This window comes from Poromitra crassiceps, assembly GCF_964638095.1.
Source record: "Poromitra crassiceps genome assembly, chromosome: 2".
Taxonomy (NCBI): domain Eukaryota; kingdom Metazoa; phylum Chordata; class Actinopteri; order Beryciformes; family Melamphaidae; genus Poromitra; species Poromitra crassiceps.
The window spans coordinates 10,738,198-10,757,545 of record NC_139624.1 but is presented as its reverse complement, the minus strand read 5'-3'; the positions used below and the strand labels follow the sequence as shown (position 1 = coordinate 10,757,545).

The 19,348-nt window shown below is 46.6% G+C and overlaps 1 protein-coding gene across 1 annotated transcript in view; it reads left to right on the top strand.

The window, feature by feature from the left end:
* riok3 (RIO kinase 3 (yeast)) overlaps nucleotides 1-19,348 on the top strand; it is a 55,586-nt gene that overhangs the window by 22,876 nt on the left and 13,362 nt on the right. The window contains exons 8-11 of the mRNA XM_083650881.1: nucleotides 2,223-2,405; nucleotides 5,817-5,976; nucleotides 17,440-17,520; nucleotides 19,147-19,236. Of these exons, the coding sequence (XP_083507007.1) occupies nucleotides 2,223-2,405; nucleotides 5,817-5,976; nucleotides 17,440-17,520; nucleotides 19,147-19,236 (514 nt within the window). The remainder of the gene's footprint in view (nucleotides 1-2,222; nucleotides 2,406-5,816; nucleotides 5,977-17,439; nucleotides 17,521-19,146; nucleotides 19,237-19,348) is intronic.

Sequence of the window (19,348 nt, the reverse complement as noted above, 5' to 3'; positions counted from 1 at the left end):
GCGAATTTCGAATAGTGTTTTTGCTAGAAATGCCCATCCCTACTTTATTCTCGTCAGAAACCACTCCGATTTGCATGTTAAAACAAGTTTGCAGCCTAGGAATAACTGGAAAACATTTTATTGATCTATTAACGTCAGAGGAAGCCAGGATTAGTCAAAACGATATGAGCAATACACAGTGCGTCTGCCGTGTGTCTTTTCCGGCTTTATTGTCCTGCGTGGGGGGCTACAGATGGAGGTAGGGGAGGAATTTCGTAGTTTGACTGACAGATTGAGGGCGAATGGCGTTACGAGAATTACTCACAAGCTTGTTTTAATGCTTTCCCATTGGTTGCATTTGGTAAAACCCACACAGAGGGGTGAAGGGTGCCTAGTGGCACTGATTTGTGACAAAAAGTAAAAACAGTAACATTCCGGGGCCTGCCCCGACAACAACGATATATATATATACATATATACATACACACATAATAAAGTGCCTATGGCAGAAAATACCTGGTAATTACGCCTGGTAATGGTACTTTGTGAGGGGATGTTATACGCTGGCTCAATCACATTGATCAAGTTTTGAAAACCGTTGCCCTCGACATCGACAATACATATGAGCAGCATGTCCATCTGAACAAGGTTACAGATCACCTGGGTTACAGAGGTTACAGATCACCTGGGTTACAGAGGTTACAGATCACCTGGGTGATCGTTTCTGCACGCCGGCCATCACATCTCCTCGCCACTAACCTTGAGGTGATGGTAGGCTGAGAGGACGAGGCTTCGTGCTTAGCCAGGCTCAGATGTCCTGGCATTCCAGGAATATTGTATTTACCGTGGCTAGTTCCAGGCTCAGATGTCCTGGCATTCCAGGAATATTGTATTTACCGTGGCTAGTTCCAGGCTCAGATGTCCTGGCATTCCAGGAATATTGTATTTACCGTGGCTAGTTGCTGCTCCGAGCCGGCAGGCAGCGCTCTTGCCTCGGCATGTCTGCACCGGTCCACACGGAAGCAGCCGGCTGCCTGGTTCTCCCAGAGCCCACTCGCATAGCGCCAAAACACGCTCGATTTGGGGGCGGACACCCCAGGATTGGCCAATGCCAACTCCAGTGCCCAGAACTGTCAAATCAAATCATCGACAGGCTATGGCACGCCTCTCAACCCTCTTTCATCTAGAGCTGTGCATCTTCACTGATCTCACGATTCGATACGATTCGATTATACAAGTCTACGATTCGATTCGATTCGATTATACGATGCATCTTAAATCGATGCATCACTTTTTCCGCAATACATGATTTATTTTTTCTCACTTTCTTTTTTCTCACTGTGTGGCTACTTTTAAAATAAAAGTGCATTTGGAATTGCATTGTATTATGATCCATAATTAAAATAAACAACTGCATGTACTTACATTCTATTTTATTTGATTATTAAAAAAAAAAAAAAAAAATTAAATAATCGATTTTTGATATTTGTTAATCGATTCAGAATCGTCCTATTGAGCATCGCGATGCATCTCTGAATCGATTATTTTCGGCAGCTCTACTTTCATCTCAGCCAATATCTGTTTTCAGTCTGATACGTCACTGACTCTCGCGCCACTTGGGTTCATGTGGTGTTGTTTTTTTTCTCCCATATTTTAAATTTTTATATAACACAAACAAGACAAAACAGACAAACAGGCTCAGACACAGGGGAAAGAAAGGAAAAACAAAACAATATAATCAACATTACAAAGTGGTGCCGCCAACCACCTAAGGTGCTTATCTTCTTGTAAACGATATACCTGGGATCTCACTCAAGGGGTCTATGAGAAGCCAGCCGGGCGAGTCACCCGTCACCCCTAGCCTCGTTGAGGTAGACCAAAAACGGGTCCCAGATAGTCACAAACTTTCTAAGTGTATTGGTTCTCAGGAACCTAAGTCTCTGCATGCGTATAACAGAGGTCATGTCCGTCAACCACAATTGGAAAGAGGGTGGAGAGGGAGATTTCCATTCCTTCAGAATTTGTTTTTTGGCAACAGTTGTCCCCAGTGTCAGAGACTGTTGCACAGCTGTAGGAAAGTTCAGAGAGGACTCTGAGCAGCCGAAGATGGCGAGTTCTGCCTCCGGCTGAAGGGCCACCCCGTAGGCCTTAGAGTACCAGTCAAATATTCTGGCCCAGAATCGGGTTCATGTGCTGTAATGTATTGTGTGTGTGTGTGTGTGTGCGTGCGTGCGTGTGCGTAGCCTGGAGGAGCAGCCTGTTCCAGACGAGGTGGTGCTGAAGGTGTTCAAGACGACGCTGAACGAGTTTAAGAACAGAGATCGCTACATCAAAGACGACTATCGCTTCATAGATCGCTTCAGCAAACTGAACCCGCGCAAGATCATCAGACTCTGGGCCGAGAAGGAGATGCACAACCTGGCCAGGTGACAATACCACTACTTCTACATGTCTGTCTTTCTAGAGCCGTGCTTTTTAAAGTGGTCACTCCCAGTGATTATGTCATCAGTGATGATGTCATCAGTCTGAGGCTCACGAGAGAGACTGAGGGAGAGGGAGAGAGTCTGGGGGAGAGGGAGAGAGTCTGGGGGAGAGAGACTGAGGGGCCCTTTACACGAGGACAGTTTCTGGAAGAAACGACACAATAGCGTTTCCTTCACACCTTCTCCCTGTTTACATGAGCGCTGTTGAATTTTTAAAACGCTGTAATGTACATGCCAGGTCGCTAGGTGGCAGTGTGATCACCTTGTTCTTTGCCCATACAAGGACGCTTCTGCATGATGTAATTTTGTAATCGTAGAGTAGGCTTTCCTTTAAACGCGGAAGTAGAGTACACTTTCCGCAGTCATTTAGACTTGCCAAAAAGCTTTTTTCAAGCTAAAAAAAACCTTAAACTGTTAAAGTTTTAATATTTGTCGGGTGAGAATGTAACATATATGTGACCAGTTTATCAGAATAACGCCTATTGGAAATCTTTAACGAGCAGCGAGGACCGGGAGCGCTGAGTGTGCTATCTGTCAAACCCTACTGTGGTTAGTAGGGCTGCACGATATATCGTTTACACATCGACATTGCGATGTGCGCATGCGCGATAGTCACATCGCAGGACGTGCGGTGTCAAAAGCAAATTAACTCGTCATGTTGCTTGATAAACTCTCACTTTAGGGGTAGCCTACTGAGTGAAATGCAGGCTCTCTCAAAGGAGAGAGACGCCCCGCTACTGTACTCACTCATTTAATGCTTAGCTTCAACACAACAAACATGCACAGAGAGCAAAATTGAATTGTTTTTGCTTATGTTGCGTTGCTGACAGTAGCCTGTCTGTAAACGATGTGGTTGCGGAGGCGGACTTGTCCACAGCTTGCAGCGCACTCGCATACAGCAGGCTGGCTGCTGTAACTCAACATGTCCGTGGAGTGGAGATATTTACTCTTGAAACACCAAAAAGCAAGACCGCAACTTATGACACGAAGGCTAAAGTGATTACTGAGAAGTTGTCCGTGTATCACCGCAGCTCTCTCTCCCCCTCAGTCTGATGATGCATCAGATGATAGCAGTAACGTTACGGTAGAGGTAATCATACATAGCGACTCATTTACACAAAACATGTCAGTGAAAATAAAAAGACAATAGACATAGCTGGGCAATTAAATGTATATTTATTACTTTTCACGAATGAATTGTTTGTCACCGGTCGGCTGCATGTGAATCCTCGTCTCTGTACTGCCCTGCGTGCGCTCAAAAACCGGAACTCCCCAAATGCGGAGCGTACCACTTGGTAGTTTCTGGAGGGGGGTCAGACCAAGTGTGTGAAGTAACCGTGTGAAGTGGCAGCGGTGTTTCATTGTTGATTTATTGAAACGTTAGAAGAACGAAAGAAGTTGAAAGCAGTGATTTTAATCAATTAAATCTAATGTTTTTCTGCAAATAGCATCATTGGGAGGTAGATTCTGGCACTCAATATTAGGGGTGGGCAATATATCAAATTTATATCCATATTGTATTGTGATTTGAGACTATAGTCTTAGATGTTGGATGGTAATATGGTGATACAGCATACATGTTGTCTTTCCCTGGTTTTAAAGGCTGCATTACACTAAGTGAAGTATAGGCTAGTGACATTTTAAAGTAGAATGTCATAACTCACTTTTTCATGTAAGTCATGGAAATCCATTGGTCAAAATGTGTATGCACCCTGATAGATGACGCTCTGAGGCCTACCAGTAGGTCACAGCCCAGTGGTTGAGAAACATTAAAATACCTAATTTCCCCTCCAAAATCAGATGGAATCCTCTACAAAATCATCCCAATCATTCTAGAAATATTATTTTCTTTCAAATAGAGCTAACCTGGTGAAAATCTGTATTTTTTCATATCGCAATATATATCGCATGGGCGGGGAATATCGCAATGTCAGTTTTTTCCAATATCGTGCAGCCCTAGTGGTTAGGCTACTGGCAGTGAGAAAACACTGTCGACGTGCTTTTGTAACTAACGTTAAATGCCGACCGGGTACAGCCATCGGCTCCTCGCAGCAGTAACGTTATGAACATGTAACTGAAGTTGGCCGCAGTGTAGCTTAATTCTGAATGTTGCCAAACTTCATTCATACTGACGTTTTATTTGGTTGCCAACTCGCGCACGGCTATGGCGTAATTGCGTGTGTCGCCTGTGCAGGCACGTCAGAGTTTCTGAAATGTGCCGTTCCAAAGTGATTACATGGAGCCCTCAGCGGGAAGCGTGTCAAACAATTCCACTCTGGAGGGTGGTTTAAAAATGTGTTGTTTCCTAAGCGCGAATTCACCGTCGCCTTCTAAAAGGGAGGCACTAACGATAAAATAATTCCCCGTCACCATAGGAAACCATCCTCGTGTAAAGTGCCCCTGAGGGAGAGGGAGAGAGACTGAGTGAGGGAGGGAGAGAGTCTGAGGGGAAGAGAGTCTGAGGGGGAGAGAGACTGAGGGGGAGAGAGTCTGAGGGGAAGAGAGTCTGAGGGGGAGAGACTGAGGGGGAGAGAGACTGAGGGAGAGAGAGAGAGTCTGAGGGGGAGAGAGACTGAGGGGGAGAGAGAGTCTAAGGGGGAGAGAGACTGATGGAGAGAGAGAGAGTCTAAGGGGGAGAGAGACTGATGGAGAGAGAGAGAGTCTGAGGGGGAGAGAGACTGAGGGAGAGAGAGAGAGTCTGAGGGGGAGAGAGACTGAGGGAGAGAGAGAGAGTCTGAGGGGGAGAGAGACTGAGGGAGAGGGAGAGAGACTGAGGGGGAGAGAGACTGAGGGAGAGAGAGAGAGTCTTGAGGGGGAGAGAGACTGAGGGGGAGAGAGACTGAGGGAGAGAGAGAGTCTAAGGGGGAGAGAGACTGAGGGAGAGAGAGAGAGTCTGAGGGGGAGAGAGACTGAGGGAGAGAGAGAGAGTCTGAGGGGGAGAGAGACTGAGGGGGAGAGAGAGAGTCTGAGGGGGAGAGAGACTGAGGGAGAGAGAGACTGAGGGAGAGAGAGAGAGTCTGAGGGGGAGAGAGACTGAGGGAGAGAGAGACTGAGGGAGAGAGAGAGAGTCTGAGGGAGAGAGAGACTGAGGGAGAGAGAGAGAGTCTGAGGGAGAGAGAGACTGAGGGAGAGAGAGAGAGTCTGAGGGGGAGCCCTCGCCTAGGGCAGGTAAGGCCAGGCAGCAGCCGAGCTGCGGGTGCGAGCTGCAGGACGGGTGAGCTTATGCCTAGTCTTTCTTTTTTTTCTATATAAAATTGATTAAGGGCTCGGTCTGTCTGTCCCACTGATGATATCATCAGTGATGTCATAAATTGTGACATCATCAGTGATGTATGTGTGTGTGTGTGTGTGTAGAATGAAGAAAGCGCAGATCCCTTGTCCGGAGGTGGTGGTGTTGAAGAAACACATCCTGGTGATGTCGTTCATCGGCAGAGAACAAGTTCCTGCTCCCAAACTGAAGGACGCCCTGTTGGGGAGCGAGGACATGAAGAACGCCTACTACCAGGTCCTACATGTAAGTATGCTTTATAGTATGCTCTATAGTACTCATACATGCTCTAAGTACGCTTTATAGTACTCATACATGCTCTAAGTACGCTTTGTAGTACTCATAAGGGCTTTTCACACTACACTTAGCCGGGGTAAAAGTGATTCTCTTAAGTCCCTTTTACATTAGCCCAAAACCCCAGTGACGTCACGGTATGGGCATCACGGTTCGGTGCGTGCAGCTATCCACCTTATTTTTGAATGCCCCACTGTAAAAAATAATTGTGGGTACAAGGTCCGGTTTAACGTGACTCATTGTTGCAGCTTGCCATTTCCTTTGTTATACTCTGGCTGCAGACCCGAATTATAAACCGGAAACTGGAGTACGTTAAAAAAGTTATAAATATAGTCACGTTATAAACAACTAAACAACTCTGGGCCTGGGGGTCCGTATCGAAACAGTGTTACTCGAAATGGTTAAAAGTTAAATAAATTTGGTCATTCAGTGGCGTTTTACTGCCATGTAAAGGAGCTATTACGCTAGCCGTTAGCATTAGCCACAGTAGCCGACTACCCACAATGCATTACGTTATCCCAGCACCCGAACGACACGGCTGTAGAGCAGAATGGCTCTGCTGTAAAATCCTCATAGACCTTTTTTTTGTCAAGTTAAAACAGTGTAAAAATTACACCAGAAGCGGAAGAAGCACCCATCAGGCATCATGGCAGCTAGAAATAAGGTGGATATGAAGAATACGTCATACACACTCCATCCAATCCAGAAGGTGGCGGTAAAGCACCTGAACGCTGTTTGAACGCCATTAAAGAACAAGAACCAACTAACAACCGATGGATGGAGCTCCCGTGCTACTGAAAGCTACCTCATGGTGACCGCCCACCTCATCACCAGTGAGTGGGAAATGAAAAACCCTGTTCTACTAACGTGACCTCTGTATGAACTGCACACTATTGCACCTATTGCATAGGGGTGGGGGAAAAAATCGATACACCATAGTATCGCGATATTTTGCCTGACGATATTGTATCGATATTTGGACGCCAAGTATCGATTTTTTTTTTTTTTTTTTTTTTTTTTTTGCACGCCATGCCATGTCAGGCCACCGGGCATCTGCCCGATGTTGCAGTCCACGCCTGCAGTGGCGTATTGAGTCCAGAGAAGCTTAATAATATAGCCTACATGTGGGGCAAAAACAAAACAAAAAAACACACTACATGTTTTACTTCCGGTGAGGTCAAGGAAAAGGTAGGAAAAGGAGTTAGACAATATATCGAAATATTGCAATATTCAATATATCGCAATATCGGCGATATCGCAATTAGGGGTGTCAAAAATAATCGATTATAAGATGCATCGCGATGCGGACGTGCACGATTCTGCATCGATTCACAAATGTCAAAAATCGATTATTAGAAAAAAGAAAAAAAAATTATAATCAAATAAAATATAATGGAAGTACATGCAGTTGTTTATTTTAATTATGGATCATAATTCAATGCAAAAAGAAAGTGAGAAAAAATAAATCATGTATTGGGGAAAAAAGTGATGCATCGATTTAAGATGCATCGAGATGCATCGATAATCATAATCGAATCGTAGCCCTCTGAATCGTAATCGAATCGTGAGGCCAGTGAAGATTCACAGCCCTAATCGCAATACTATCATATCGTGACTCAAGTATCGTTTTAGTATTGTATCGTGGGCATCTGGTGATTCCCACCCCTAGTATTGCATAAGCTTTATTTTTTTATTCTATTCATTTTTGTAGTCTTATAACGAGATGCTTTTCAGTTTTGCAGCTGATTGTGACCTCTCATTCCCCCTCCAGCCGGCAGCCCTACATCAAAATATCACCTCATGCAAGAGAGTGTATGTTCATTGTTAGTGTTTACTGCTTTAATACACTACAGGGCCAGGCTGTACCAATTTATGACACTAGGTGGAGCACTAGTACTGTCTGTTCAAAATAAATGAAAAGAAACCTAGCCTTATGCATTTGGGATTTTTTGCCTTTTTCCCCGTTGTACTGAACTCGTACCGAACCGTGACCCCGAAACTGAGGTACGTACCGAACCGTGACTTCTGTGTACCGTTACACACCTACCACAAACTACCGGCTTTTTCTTCCTTCTAGTTTGAAAAACGAGGAGCTATCTGTCTCTAAACACTCAGGTCAAGTCTTCACTAGGCCATATTCCAGAAAACGTGCAGAATGTTAATTGAATCGTTCTATCTACACTAATCCTTCTCTTTGTCCACACAGCTACCCTAAATAACGTATTGGCTATATATTTTTTTATTGAAAAGTAAAGTAGACTACCGTAGTTATAGCCTACATTATATTAACTCTATAATAAATTAGACTCACGTGCATATAAGGGCATGGGGCAACACCTATAAGCACAATTAATTTCCTACAGTTTTAGGCCTATACATATTATCAGATGAAATAAGTTAGAATAAACAACACTCTTTGAAAATAAACCAAAAAATAACCATATTTATTGCCGACTAGCGCATGCCATATAGACTGGCAGCGAAGATCCGCGTGTTTCAAATTCCTCTCCAATTCTTGATGGATTTAATTCATTTAAATTTCCATAATCTCGAGATTGATCATTCACAGATGATCTTGTACAACCAATTACAAACGTCGGGCCGTGCGTTGTGCAATATGAAGACATTTGGATTCAGGTGTGCCCAGACGCCCATCCGCCATGCCCGTGCATACAGCATAAATTATTCTTATTGCCGTTATTAAGGAGAGGATGTCAGTTGATTTGCCACTTAAAGAGTCTACTTATATGTTAAGTAGGTTATGATCACATGTGGTCTCATTAGGCTCTCATAGACCATGTGGTCTCAAACACCAAGTGCTATCGTAGGCTATACAGGTTACCTTTTTCTTCCATAAAAGCAAATATTTTTCCCATGTTGTGAAGTGAGGTGACGAGAGGCGCACTGTGCATGTGCAGCCAACCTGCGCATAAGCCTCCACATCACCCACACAACATCGCTTATTTAATAGATGGAGATGTGTGAACCCGCGTGGAGCTGCCTGACGACTCCATATCCAGGTTGGTTGTCTTTGGTTGTCGCCTCACAGCCAGGAGGTCCTGGATTCGATTCCCGCCTGGGACGCAAACCAGCAATCAAAACCCATGCTGCGTAATATGAACATACATCAATAATTCCTCTGCTATCCTTCAATTCTTAATCAATTTATTTAGTAGCCTAGCCTAATTTCCGGATTGTGGCCATTCAATTCGGCTGTGTCAACCACGCTTATATAACCAGTAGATGAAAGGCGAGATGCGCACTGCGTGCCAAGCGCATGGAGATGAGTATATGACCACTTGCCGACAATCCTTTCTCAGAGGAATATACTGTTAATATGTCAACAGAAGTTAAAATAAAGTGTTGGAATATTTAGAATAAAATCAGAACAAACAAATTTTCATTTTTAAATCAAATTGTGTGTGTTTCTGCAATGTCAGGCTTGATGCAGACATGACGGCATTTTGAAATAACGGACATCTCGTTAACAGGATGGCTACTGTATCTCTCTTGAAGATAAAATAGGCTAAATAAGGCTAAAAAAACCTACCTTTTTTATTTAGCTGCCAGCCATATTTAGCTACAGTATATGATTACCAGTAGCCTATTTAAAATTCAGTTGAAAGGTTGAATCTCCATCATTTCAGGGGGCAGCCCATATAATCCTGACAACACTTCTATTTCAGAATATGAAAATATCTATATCCTATATATAGCCTACAATGGGGAATTCCAAGCGTCTGTGTTTTCCCCGTGTCCACTCCAACTCCACTGCGGATTTTGGTGACGAAGATGAAGACGGGTCAGATAGCCGGAGATGAAAGCCTACGTTTCATCAAACGGCTTGATGCTCAGAACAATAGAGGTAGTGTGGACAATAGGTGCAAACGAAGTGCCGAGCCATCAAATACGGGCTAATGTAGACATGGCCTCAGGGTTTTTAATGAGCTGATTGTTTTGCTGGGTGTGAAATGGTCACAGAGCTTTCTCTCTCCTTTGAGAGAGAGCCTGTGATAACCCTCCGCGTGAGGGTTATCACAGAGCACATCACAGGGGGCGGGGCGGACAGTGAGAAAGAGAGTGAGAAGTGAGACAGGATTCTCTTGTTACTGGCAGGACCCTTGTGCCATGTTGGAACTACTTACGTTAACATTGCTTCCCACGAAGGAGGGGGGGAAATCAGCACATTGGCAACACGTTTAATATGCAAATGTAATATGCAAATTAACCGTTTGACCGACATGCTTAACCGATCAAAGATGTTCTCGACGGTTTAACGGTTAACCGTCGACATCCCCTAATTTGGATCGTGGAATAAAGCAGGCCTGCTTGTTACTTTTGGTGGATGGTTGTAAAGATAACGGAGCCTTTTCCCCCCCGCTAGCCCAGAGTGGAGGTATGACCAGCCAGACTCTCCTGGTTCAGGGAGATAGTCTGGCAAGCGAGACTAAAGCCCATCGCACACCAATCAAACATTCTCCAACAACTGGCAACATTCTTGATGGCAGTTGTTGGAGAATGTGGCTTTAAGACAGACCTCCAAGCGAGATGGGTATTTAATGATGAATGAATTTATTTGACAAATCAAAAAATACAGTCCACCAACAAGCATACAGTACAAAATAATTAATCCGGATATCACAAAAAAGTCATGAAACTTATTTCCATTGTCGTCCTGAAACAACAACCATCAAAATAGAACAATCAAGAATAAAAAGAAAGAGATACAAACCAACACAAGTTGAAAAGCCAGTCAAAGAAAGGTTTAGCACTGTATTACAGAGTCCTGCATCGGGTCGGGGTTCCGCGGGGCCCCGCCGGGTACCCGCAAAAAAATGCGGGGGCGGGTGTTATTTTGTCTTCATTTTATTTGCGGGCTCGGATCTGGGTAGAATAAACAACATGCGGCCCGGGTCGCGGGTGTTGTATAATATATGTATTTTTATTTACTTTTTATATAACGATAATAATTCAGTCAGTGTGTAACTTTATGTTTTGTCTGAGTCTGACGACCTGACGTCTTTGTCACAATCAGTCAGACTCAGAGAAAATACTGCAGTTGCAAATCCTGGCGGCTAAGTGGCAGTATTGGCTTGTTTATTGGAGGGGGGGGTCAGTGGTCAGGTCGTCACTCAGGGCAGCACAAGAGACAGGTAGGTCACTGACTGACTTCAGTTCAGTAGCGTTAGTACATTTCGTTCAGTATCTTAGACCTAGACCTATGCTAGCTAGCTTGTTGCATTGCATGACAGCTAGCGCCAGCAAGGCTAGCATGTTTCCTTTAGCTGCTGCCTGGCCCTGGCTGGTCTGCTGGTACTGGCACCAGTGACAAAACACCGTCAATGTGCTTAATTGTAAATAACGTTATGCAATGCCTGCCCAGTCCGACTGCACCGACCACCGTTGTTGGCTCTCGTCAGTGACTCGGCCAGAAAAGACCGCTATTCGCTTCCTGTGTTAATTGTGAAACGATCGCAGTTACTTTGGTTATGTTCACTTCAAAGAAATGTATATATGCGGAAGCGGAGCGGGGCGCGGGTCTCATGTCTGCCGGGCGAGGTGGGGTGGGTTGCGGTACTGACTGATCATATGAGCGGGTTCGCGGAGCGGGGTCGGTACTGCACGTCGCGGGGCCGGGCGGAACCGGGTCTTGAAAATCAGACCCGCGCAGGACTCTGCTGTATTACTGTAGCTTACTCAACATGAAGCTTTTTACAAGGTTTTTAAAACTATTCAGACAATTAGCAGATTTAATTTCATTAGGGATTTTGTTCCATGCCCCCAACCCCCCCATGTACTTCTCCCAACTTTGCTTTTTAGGTTGGGTAGTTTCAAGTTCGCTACACTAAATGGTAAATGGCCTGCATTTATATAGCACTTTTATCCAAAGCACTTTACAATGTGCCGTCATTCACCCATTCACACACCGAGGGCGGCAAGCTGCCACGCAGGGTGCTGGCACAGCCATCAAGAGCAATTTGGGGTTCAGTGTCTTGCCCAAGGGCACTTCGACATGCGGACTGGAGGAGCCGGGGATCGAACCACCGACCCTTCCGGTTGGTGGACGACACGCTCTACCTCCTGAGCCACAGCCGCCCCACACTAGCCCTCATGTTCAGGCTATCGTGTCAGCCAAAGAGGCTTGAAGGCAAGAGTCGACACTGATGCATTTTTGGAAACATCCCGTAGAGGCGCTGCGCTGCGTACTTCAAGTGACTATATCTCAAGTCCAAGTAGAGTCTCAAGTCCCCCAGTGTTCGAGTCCAAGTACGAGGCACCAAACAAGAGTCTGAGTTGATATGAGTCCCCATTTATTACCCGAGTCCAGAGTGACTCAACATGAGCGTGAATCCACATGCAGGTGAACACATCTGCCTGCCCTTTGTCCACATTGAAGAATGTAATGGTGTCAATATCTTATGCAAAATTGAGAAGGGAGCTCCTTGAATTTTTACAAAAGTAGTATTTAATCCCGAAGTAATATATTCGTGTACACAATATTCGTGTACGCACACGCGTGACGGAGCATAAGAGCGCCATCCGCCGCCGTGACACGAAAGCTCCCATGGTGGAACACTTCCTACAATACAACCACTCTGACACTGACCTACGTTTCTGGGCACTGGACACTGTTAGACCGCATCCGAGGGGCGGTGACCTAGACAGATCCCTTCTACAGTGTGAGGCGCGGTGGATTTACGCTCTCAACACTGTCAGCCCTCACGGACTTAATGAGGAGCTTGACCTAACCTGTTTCCTATAGTATATCTTCCCCTGTTACTCTGTCTCCCTCCTCCCCCCCCCCCCCCCCCCCTTTTTCCCACAGGACGGCATTGACTTTGCTTATAGGCTATGTCATTTTTCCCTTTAGCCTATATAGGCCATCTGTACTGCTTGCTCATAACCTTCTCTGCAGTAATGTATATATCCTCTGTTTGTGTTTACACCCTTGTTGTGTTTATTTATGTTGTTACTCTATGTGAGTGTGTGTTGCTTTATATGATGGCCCTACCTACAGTATGATGTCATAGTACTGCCCACCTCACGTCATTGCCTCTGAACTGTGCCACGTATGTCTTTTATACTCAGGTGCGGTGGCCGACGCCCAGCTATTCCAGCCTGATGAAGACCCAGTGTGGTTGAAACGCGCGTAGCGTTTTGTTTGCCCGTGTACCCCTTTGAAGATATATTCTGTCTGTAACACTGCTGTGTACACGAATATATTACTTCGGGATTAAATACTACTTTTGTAAAAATTCAAGGAGCTCCCTTCTCAATTTTGTTTAGTACTTTGCCTGCTGAGCTGCCTTGGTCCACAACTCTGTGCTCCCTCATTTTGTACAGTTTGGCTAACTGTCAGTGGACATGAGCCTTCCTCCCGTACCCGACTGGGACAACGTATTGAGTTACACCCCTGACGATATTGCTGCTCTCCTGGCGACGGGCCCATCCCTGTTCCAGACCCGGCCCGCGTCGCCCGTTTCTCAGGATTGGGACTCTATCCTGAAGCTCGAGAAACGTGTAGCTCGGCTTGATCTACACTCGGGCACCTTGTCAGAATACTGCCGCGCCAAACGAATCCCTCGCGGATTGCGCATGCAGAAGGCACCGACGGCTTTCCAGGACAACACTGACTTTTCTAATAAATGGTGCGCCATTCTGAATAAGTGTTCACTGGACTTGATGATATTGCTCATCCAAACCTCTAACACCGAGGTCACCCAACTCAAAATAGAAATAGCAACACACCGCAATTCTGTGAAAGATAAGGCAACAACAGAGGATTTCAACACCCAGACCACCATCATCCAGCAGGCGATTGATAAGCTCAAGGAAGACACCAAAGCCTACAAATACAAGAAGTTCCTACGTGACATCAACGACTACCAGAGGAACCACGTATATCAATGGCTGAATCCCACCACTCGCAGACCCAGGAGAGTCACCTTCCGAGACTCGTCCCCGGATTACACCTGCTCCAGCGGAGAGGATTCAGAGGGAGCCGGGCCTGCCTCCACATCATCCTCCTCTGCATCAGTTTCTTTTTTAGGCCAAGGCCGTTCAACATACAAAGGCCGGCTCAAACGTGGCTCCAACATGCCCCCCCCCCCCCACCCAGACGCACCGCCCCACTTCCAGACCCGCTACCAAACCAGGATGCTCAACTCATACCAGTAATCAACCTGTCTAGTAAGTCCCTCTCCCAGCCCCACCTAGATCTGCTCTCCAAAGGTCTGTCATTTGTGCCTACTGCGAAGTATCAACCTTTCAACACTAGAATCAATGTGCATAAATTTATACGCAAACTCAGACTCAGGCTATACTTCAGACACAACACGAGCACTGACAGTACCCCCCCAGCCCTCGCTCCCCCCTCCTCCTTTACACCACCGGGCAATATAGATTCAGCGATTGAAACATACAGCAAACTGGTCCACCAGGACATCGCTGTTATCGAACGGAGCATCCCCCCTGTCAGGCAGAATTTATCCCGCAGGGAAAGAGAGGCACTCCTAGAACTACAACGGGACAATTCTATTGTGATCCGACCTGCAGACAAAGGTGGAGCGGTTGTACTACAGAACATGTCAGACTACAATGCGGAAGCTATGCGCCAACTCTCAGATCCCACCACATACAAACACTGCAGCAGCGACCCCGGGCCCCGCACCCGTGTTATTATTAAAACACTGGTTGACGGTGCACTGCAGGCTGGCCAAATCAGCAAGCGGGACCATAGATTCCTGCTGCGCAAACACCACAGGACCCCAGCATTGTATCTCCTTCCAAAAATCCACAAAAACATCTCCCCCCCACCCGGGCGTCCGATTTGCTCTGGGAATGAGTCCCTCCTTGAACCCCTCTCCAAGTTTGTAGACCAGCATATACAGCCTTTCGTGCAGAGACTACCAGCCTACACCCGCGACTCCTCTGACTTCCTCCGCATTATTAATGAATGTGATATAGATGTGTCATCTGTTATACTGGCCACCATGGACATCCAGTCACTCTACACCAACATTCCACAACAGGCGGCTATTGAAATCATTAAACAGACATTGACAGGCAGAACATCTGCAACCCCCCCCCAATGAACTCATAGCCTCTCTGGCTGAAATTAGCCTACATCATAACTATTTCCTATTCAATGGTGAGTACTATCTGCAGACCTCGGGGGTAGCTATGGGGTGCGCGGCAGCACCTAGCATAGCCAATTTGTACGTGGGTGCGTTTGAGAGGGATTTTGTGATGAACCCCAGCGTCAACCCGTTCATCAGCTCCATTAGGCTATGGCGGAGATACATTGATGACGTTTTCATAATCTGGCACGGCTCTTCCTCATCCCTGTTAGAGTTCCACACCCTGCTCAACACCTGGAACCCCCACCTCCGTTTCACGCTAGACCACCACCCGGATTTGATCCACTTCCTGGATGTGTCTGTGTACAAACACAACTCTAAACTGCACTCATCCATCTACCGTAAGCCCACAGATAGAAACACTTTGCTCCACGCCACCAGCTATCACCCCTCACACCTGAAAGACAACCTTCCCACCGGTCAATTCATGCGCCTGCGCAGACTGTGCAGTGACAGAAATGACTTTGTCCATGAAGCCACCCACATGAGACTACGGTTTCAGGAGAGAGGATATGGGCGCAGACCCATTTCCCACGCATATAAACGCGCTCTCCATTCCCACAGGGACATCCTTCTGCAGCCCAGAACACCGGACCCCAGCCCCCCCAGAGTTACAGCTACCCTCCAATACTCACCCCTCGCCAACAAAATCAAACGATGCCTGCTAAAACATTGGAGAGTACTACAAGTGCATGAAACATTTACCACCCCCCCCAGAATAGCCTTTACCAGAAACCACAACATCAGAGACAGCCTGGTCAAAACACTCCACACCCCCTCATCGACCCAACCCACCATTGACTCCTTGCCTCCCCCGGTAGGTCACTTTCCTTGCGGACACTGTGCCTGCTGCCCTCAAACCAGCAAAATAAAATCTCTTTCGTTCCCTAACGGAGTTACTGTACAGCTCAAACACCTTACCACCTGCGCTTCACAGGGGGTAGTTTACGCTATCGCCTGTGCGTGCCCCATGCCGCTCTGGTACATCGGTAAGACAACCCGGCCTTTACGCACACGCGTGACGGAGCATAAGAGCGCCATCCGCCGCCGTGACACGAAAGCTCCCATGGTGGAACACTTCCTACAATACAACCACTCTGACACTGACCTACGTTTCTGGGCACTGGACACTGTTAGACCGCATCCGAGGGGCGGTGACCTAGACAGATCCCTTCTACAGTGTGAGGCGCGGTGGATTTACGCTCTCAACACTGTCAGCCCTCACGGACTTAATGAGGAGCTTGACCTAACCTGTTTCCTATAGTATATCTTCCCCTGTTACTCTGTCTCCCTCCTCCCCCCCCCCCCCCCCCCCCCTTTTTCCCACAGGACGGCATTGACTTTGCTTATAGGCTATGTCATTTTTCCCTTTAGCCTATATAGGCCATCTGTACTGCTTGCTCATAACCTTCTCTGCAGTAATGTATATATCCTCTGTTTGTGTTTACACCCTTGTTGTGTTTATTTATGTTGTTACTCTATGTGAGTGTGTGTTGCTTTATATGATGGCCCTACCTACAGTATGATGTCATAGTACTGCCCACCTCACGTCATTGCCTCTGAACTGTGCCACGTATGTCTTTTATACTCAGGTGCGGTGGCCGACGCCCAGCTATTCCAGCCTGATGAAGACCCAGTGTGGTTGAAACGCGCGTAGCGTTTTGTTTGCCCGTGTACCCCTTTGAAGATATATTCTGTCTGTAACACTGCTGTGTACATGAATATATTACTTCGGGATTAAATACTACTTTTGTAAAAATTCAAGGAGCTCCCTTCTCAATTTTGTTTAGTACTTTGCCTGCTGAGCTGCCTTGGTCCACAACTCTGTGCTCCGTCAATATCTTATGCCAAATGATTAAGACCTCTTACAAAAACACGAACAAAAGTGAGTCAGAACACCTGAATGCTCAAGTCTGAGTCATCAGTGCTCAAGTCCAACACTGGCTGTAAGCACACTTTATATTACTCATAGAATCTAATGAGTGCGGCGTCCGGGTAGCGTAGCGGTAGATTCCCTGCTTACCAACAAGGGGGGTCGCAGGGTCGCGCCCCCGTGTTACCTCCGGTTTGGTCTGACGTCCATACAAGCACCATTAACTGTGTCTGCGGGTGGGAAGCCGGATTAGGGGTATGTGTCCTGGTCGCTGCACTAGCGCCTCCTCTGGTCGGTCGGCACGCCTGTTCGGGGCGGAAGGGAACTGGTGGGAGTAGCGCGATCCTCCCAGGATTGTAATCTGGTTCCTGCTGATCTCTCTCTCTCTCTCTCCCCCTCTAGATGATGCAGCAGTTGTATCAGGATTGTAATCTGGTTCATGCTGATCTCAGTGAATACAACATGCTGTGGCATGACAGCAAGGTAGGTCTGTCTGTCTGTCTGTCTGTCTGTCCTTCCGTCCGTCTGTCCGTCTGTCCGTCTGTCTGTCTATTCATCAGTCATTTCTAATTTTTTGAGCATCCTCCTTTATTCCCTCTCTCCTCCCTCGTCTCCCTTCATTCTATCGTTACTTGCGTCTGTCACCGTCTTTCCTTCCTTACATCTTCACTTCCTTCCTTGCTTCTTCCTTCCTTATATATAGTTTGATAGATGTATGGTCTCCTTAAAGGGCTCATTATACTCGAGCAAGCTCCGTGGGGTGGAGCTCCGCGAGTCACCGTGCGGACCTCGCGCTGGGGCAGATGGTTTTATACTCAGAAGTGATCAGCATGTATTGTACAATGGTAATAGTGAGAACAGCCCGTGAAAAGTCGCAATGAAACGCTATTATGTGCAGTACTGAGTGCGCTTTCACTCTCAAACGACTGCGCATCAGCACATGAATGAATCACCAAACTTGTTTTTACTGAAAGCCGTTTCAGTTCTCAGCCCTGATAGCCTACACTGTGCTGCTTTTAATCTCTCTCAATCATGCTATCAACACAACACATTTACTTGGTGAAATGACTAAAAACAAACAGTTGCAAATCAAAGTTTAGCCTACCACATGGGTCAAGAAATGTGGTGAAAACACAGCTCAGTGTTCAGGGCTCAGTGGCTTGAAAGCGGCCATGTTTAGAGAGAAGCCGTGCGTAGGTTGCGCATTGAGAAAAATCTTCAGGTACACGGTGGGCGACCTACGGAGGTAGCGCCCAACACATTTACGTCATTTGACGCGTCCGGCCCTCGCTCCACCCCCGCGCCCTTCACGGCATGGTGAGCATAAAGCAGTCTTAACCAGTGGTGTTGTCTACGTGCTACGCAGGTATACGCAGTATACACACTGCGAAATGACTCAGATTTGCGTATGCGCACTGGGAAATGCGCTATGATACGTATTGTTTTCAATTTCCATTCATAAAATTCACCCTGTGTGTTACCCTACGTTCACACACAGCACAGCACCCAAGCCTTGCCTTTACCCACGCTTTTAAATAGGCGTCCTTTTTAGTCAATGAGGCTGTGTACACAGGGCGCCTCAATGTGAACCTTCCGTGTAGCCACGCCTCGCCTGAGCTGCGCCGATTTTTACGTGAGTTCTATTTTCAAGCCGACTAGGCGCGTGAAGGCAGACTTTTTCTGTCAAGCCAGGAAAGAAAAACGCGACAATATCCGTGGGAAATGGCAAAGTCAACTGAATTTCAAAATAAAATGGTGTTACAGCATGGTTACAGCGTTGAGCAGAGAGAGAGAGAGAGATAGATTGACGGGTGGCTATCACGTGGGGCTTTCTCCCCGTCGGCAAACAAATTTTCAGGAGACAGAATAGCGACCGAAGAAGCAAGATGAAGCTGATAGCTGAAGCTATTCTGTAAATTTGGGGAGGAACAACAACAAAAAATGGGTTGAATCTCCGCCCACTTCTGGCCGAAACCACGCCCCCCCCCCCCTGTGTCAGAGTCACAGTATACCCTCTGAAAAAAGGTAGACTACGCCACTGGTCTTAACCCTTCCATTCACCAACCACAATACTGTTGTTGATAATGTTCTCATTGTGTGTGTGTTCAGGTGTGGCTGATAGATGTCAGTCAGTCTGTTGAGCCCAACCATCCTCACGGCCTGGAGTTCCTCTTCAGAGACTGCAGGAACGTTTCCACGGTAACGGACATGTTTACTTAAGGGGGAAGCTTTGACCTTTTCTGTGTTCTGTCTGTCTGAAGTTTCTCAGTTTGCCTCCAGAGAAACGTGCTGAAAACATACAGTTCTTAAA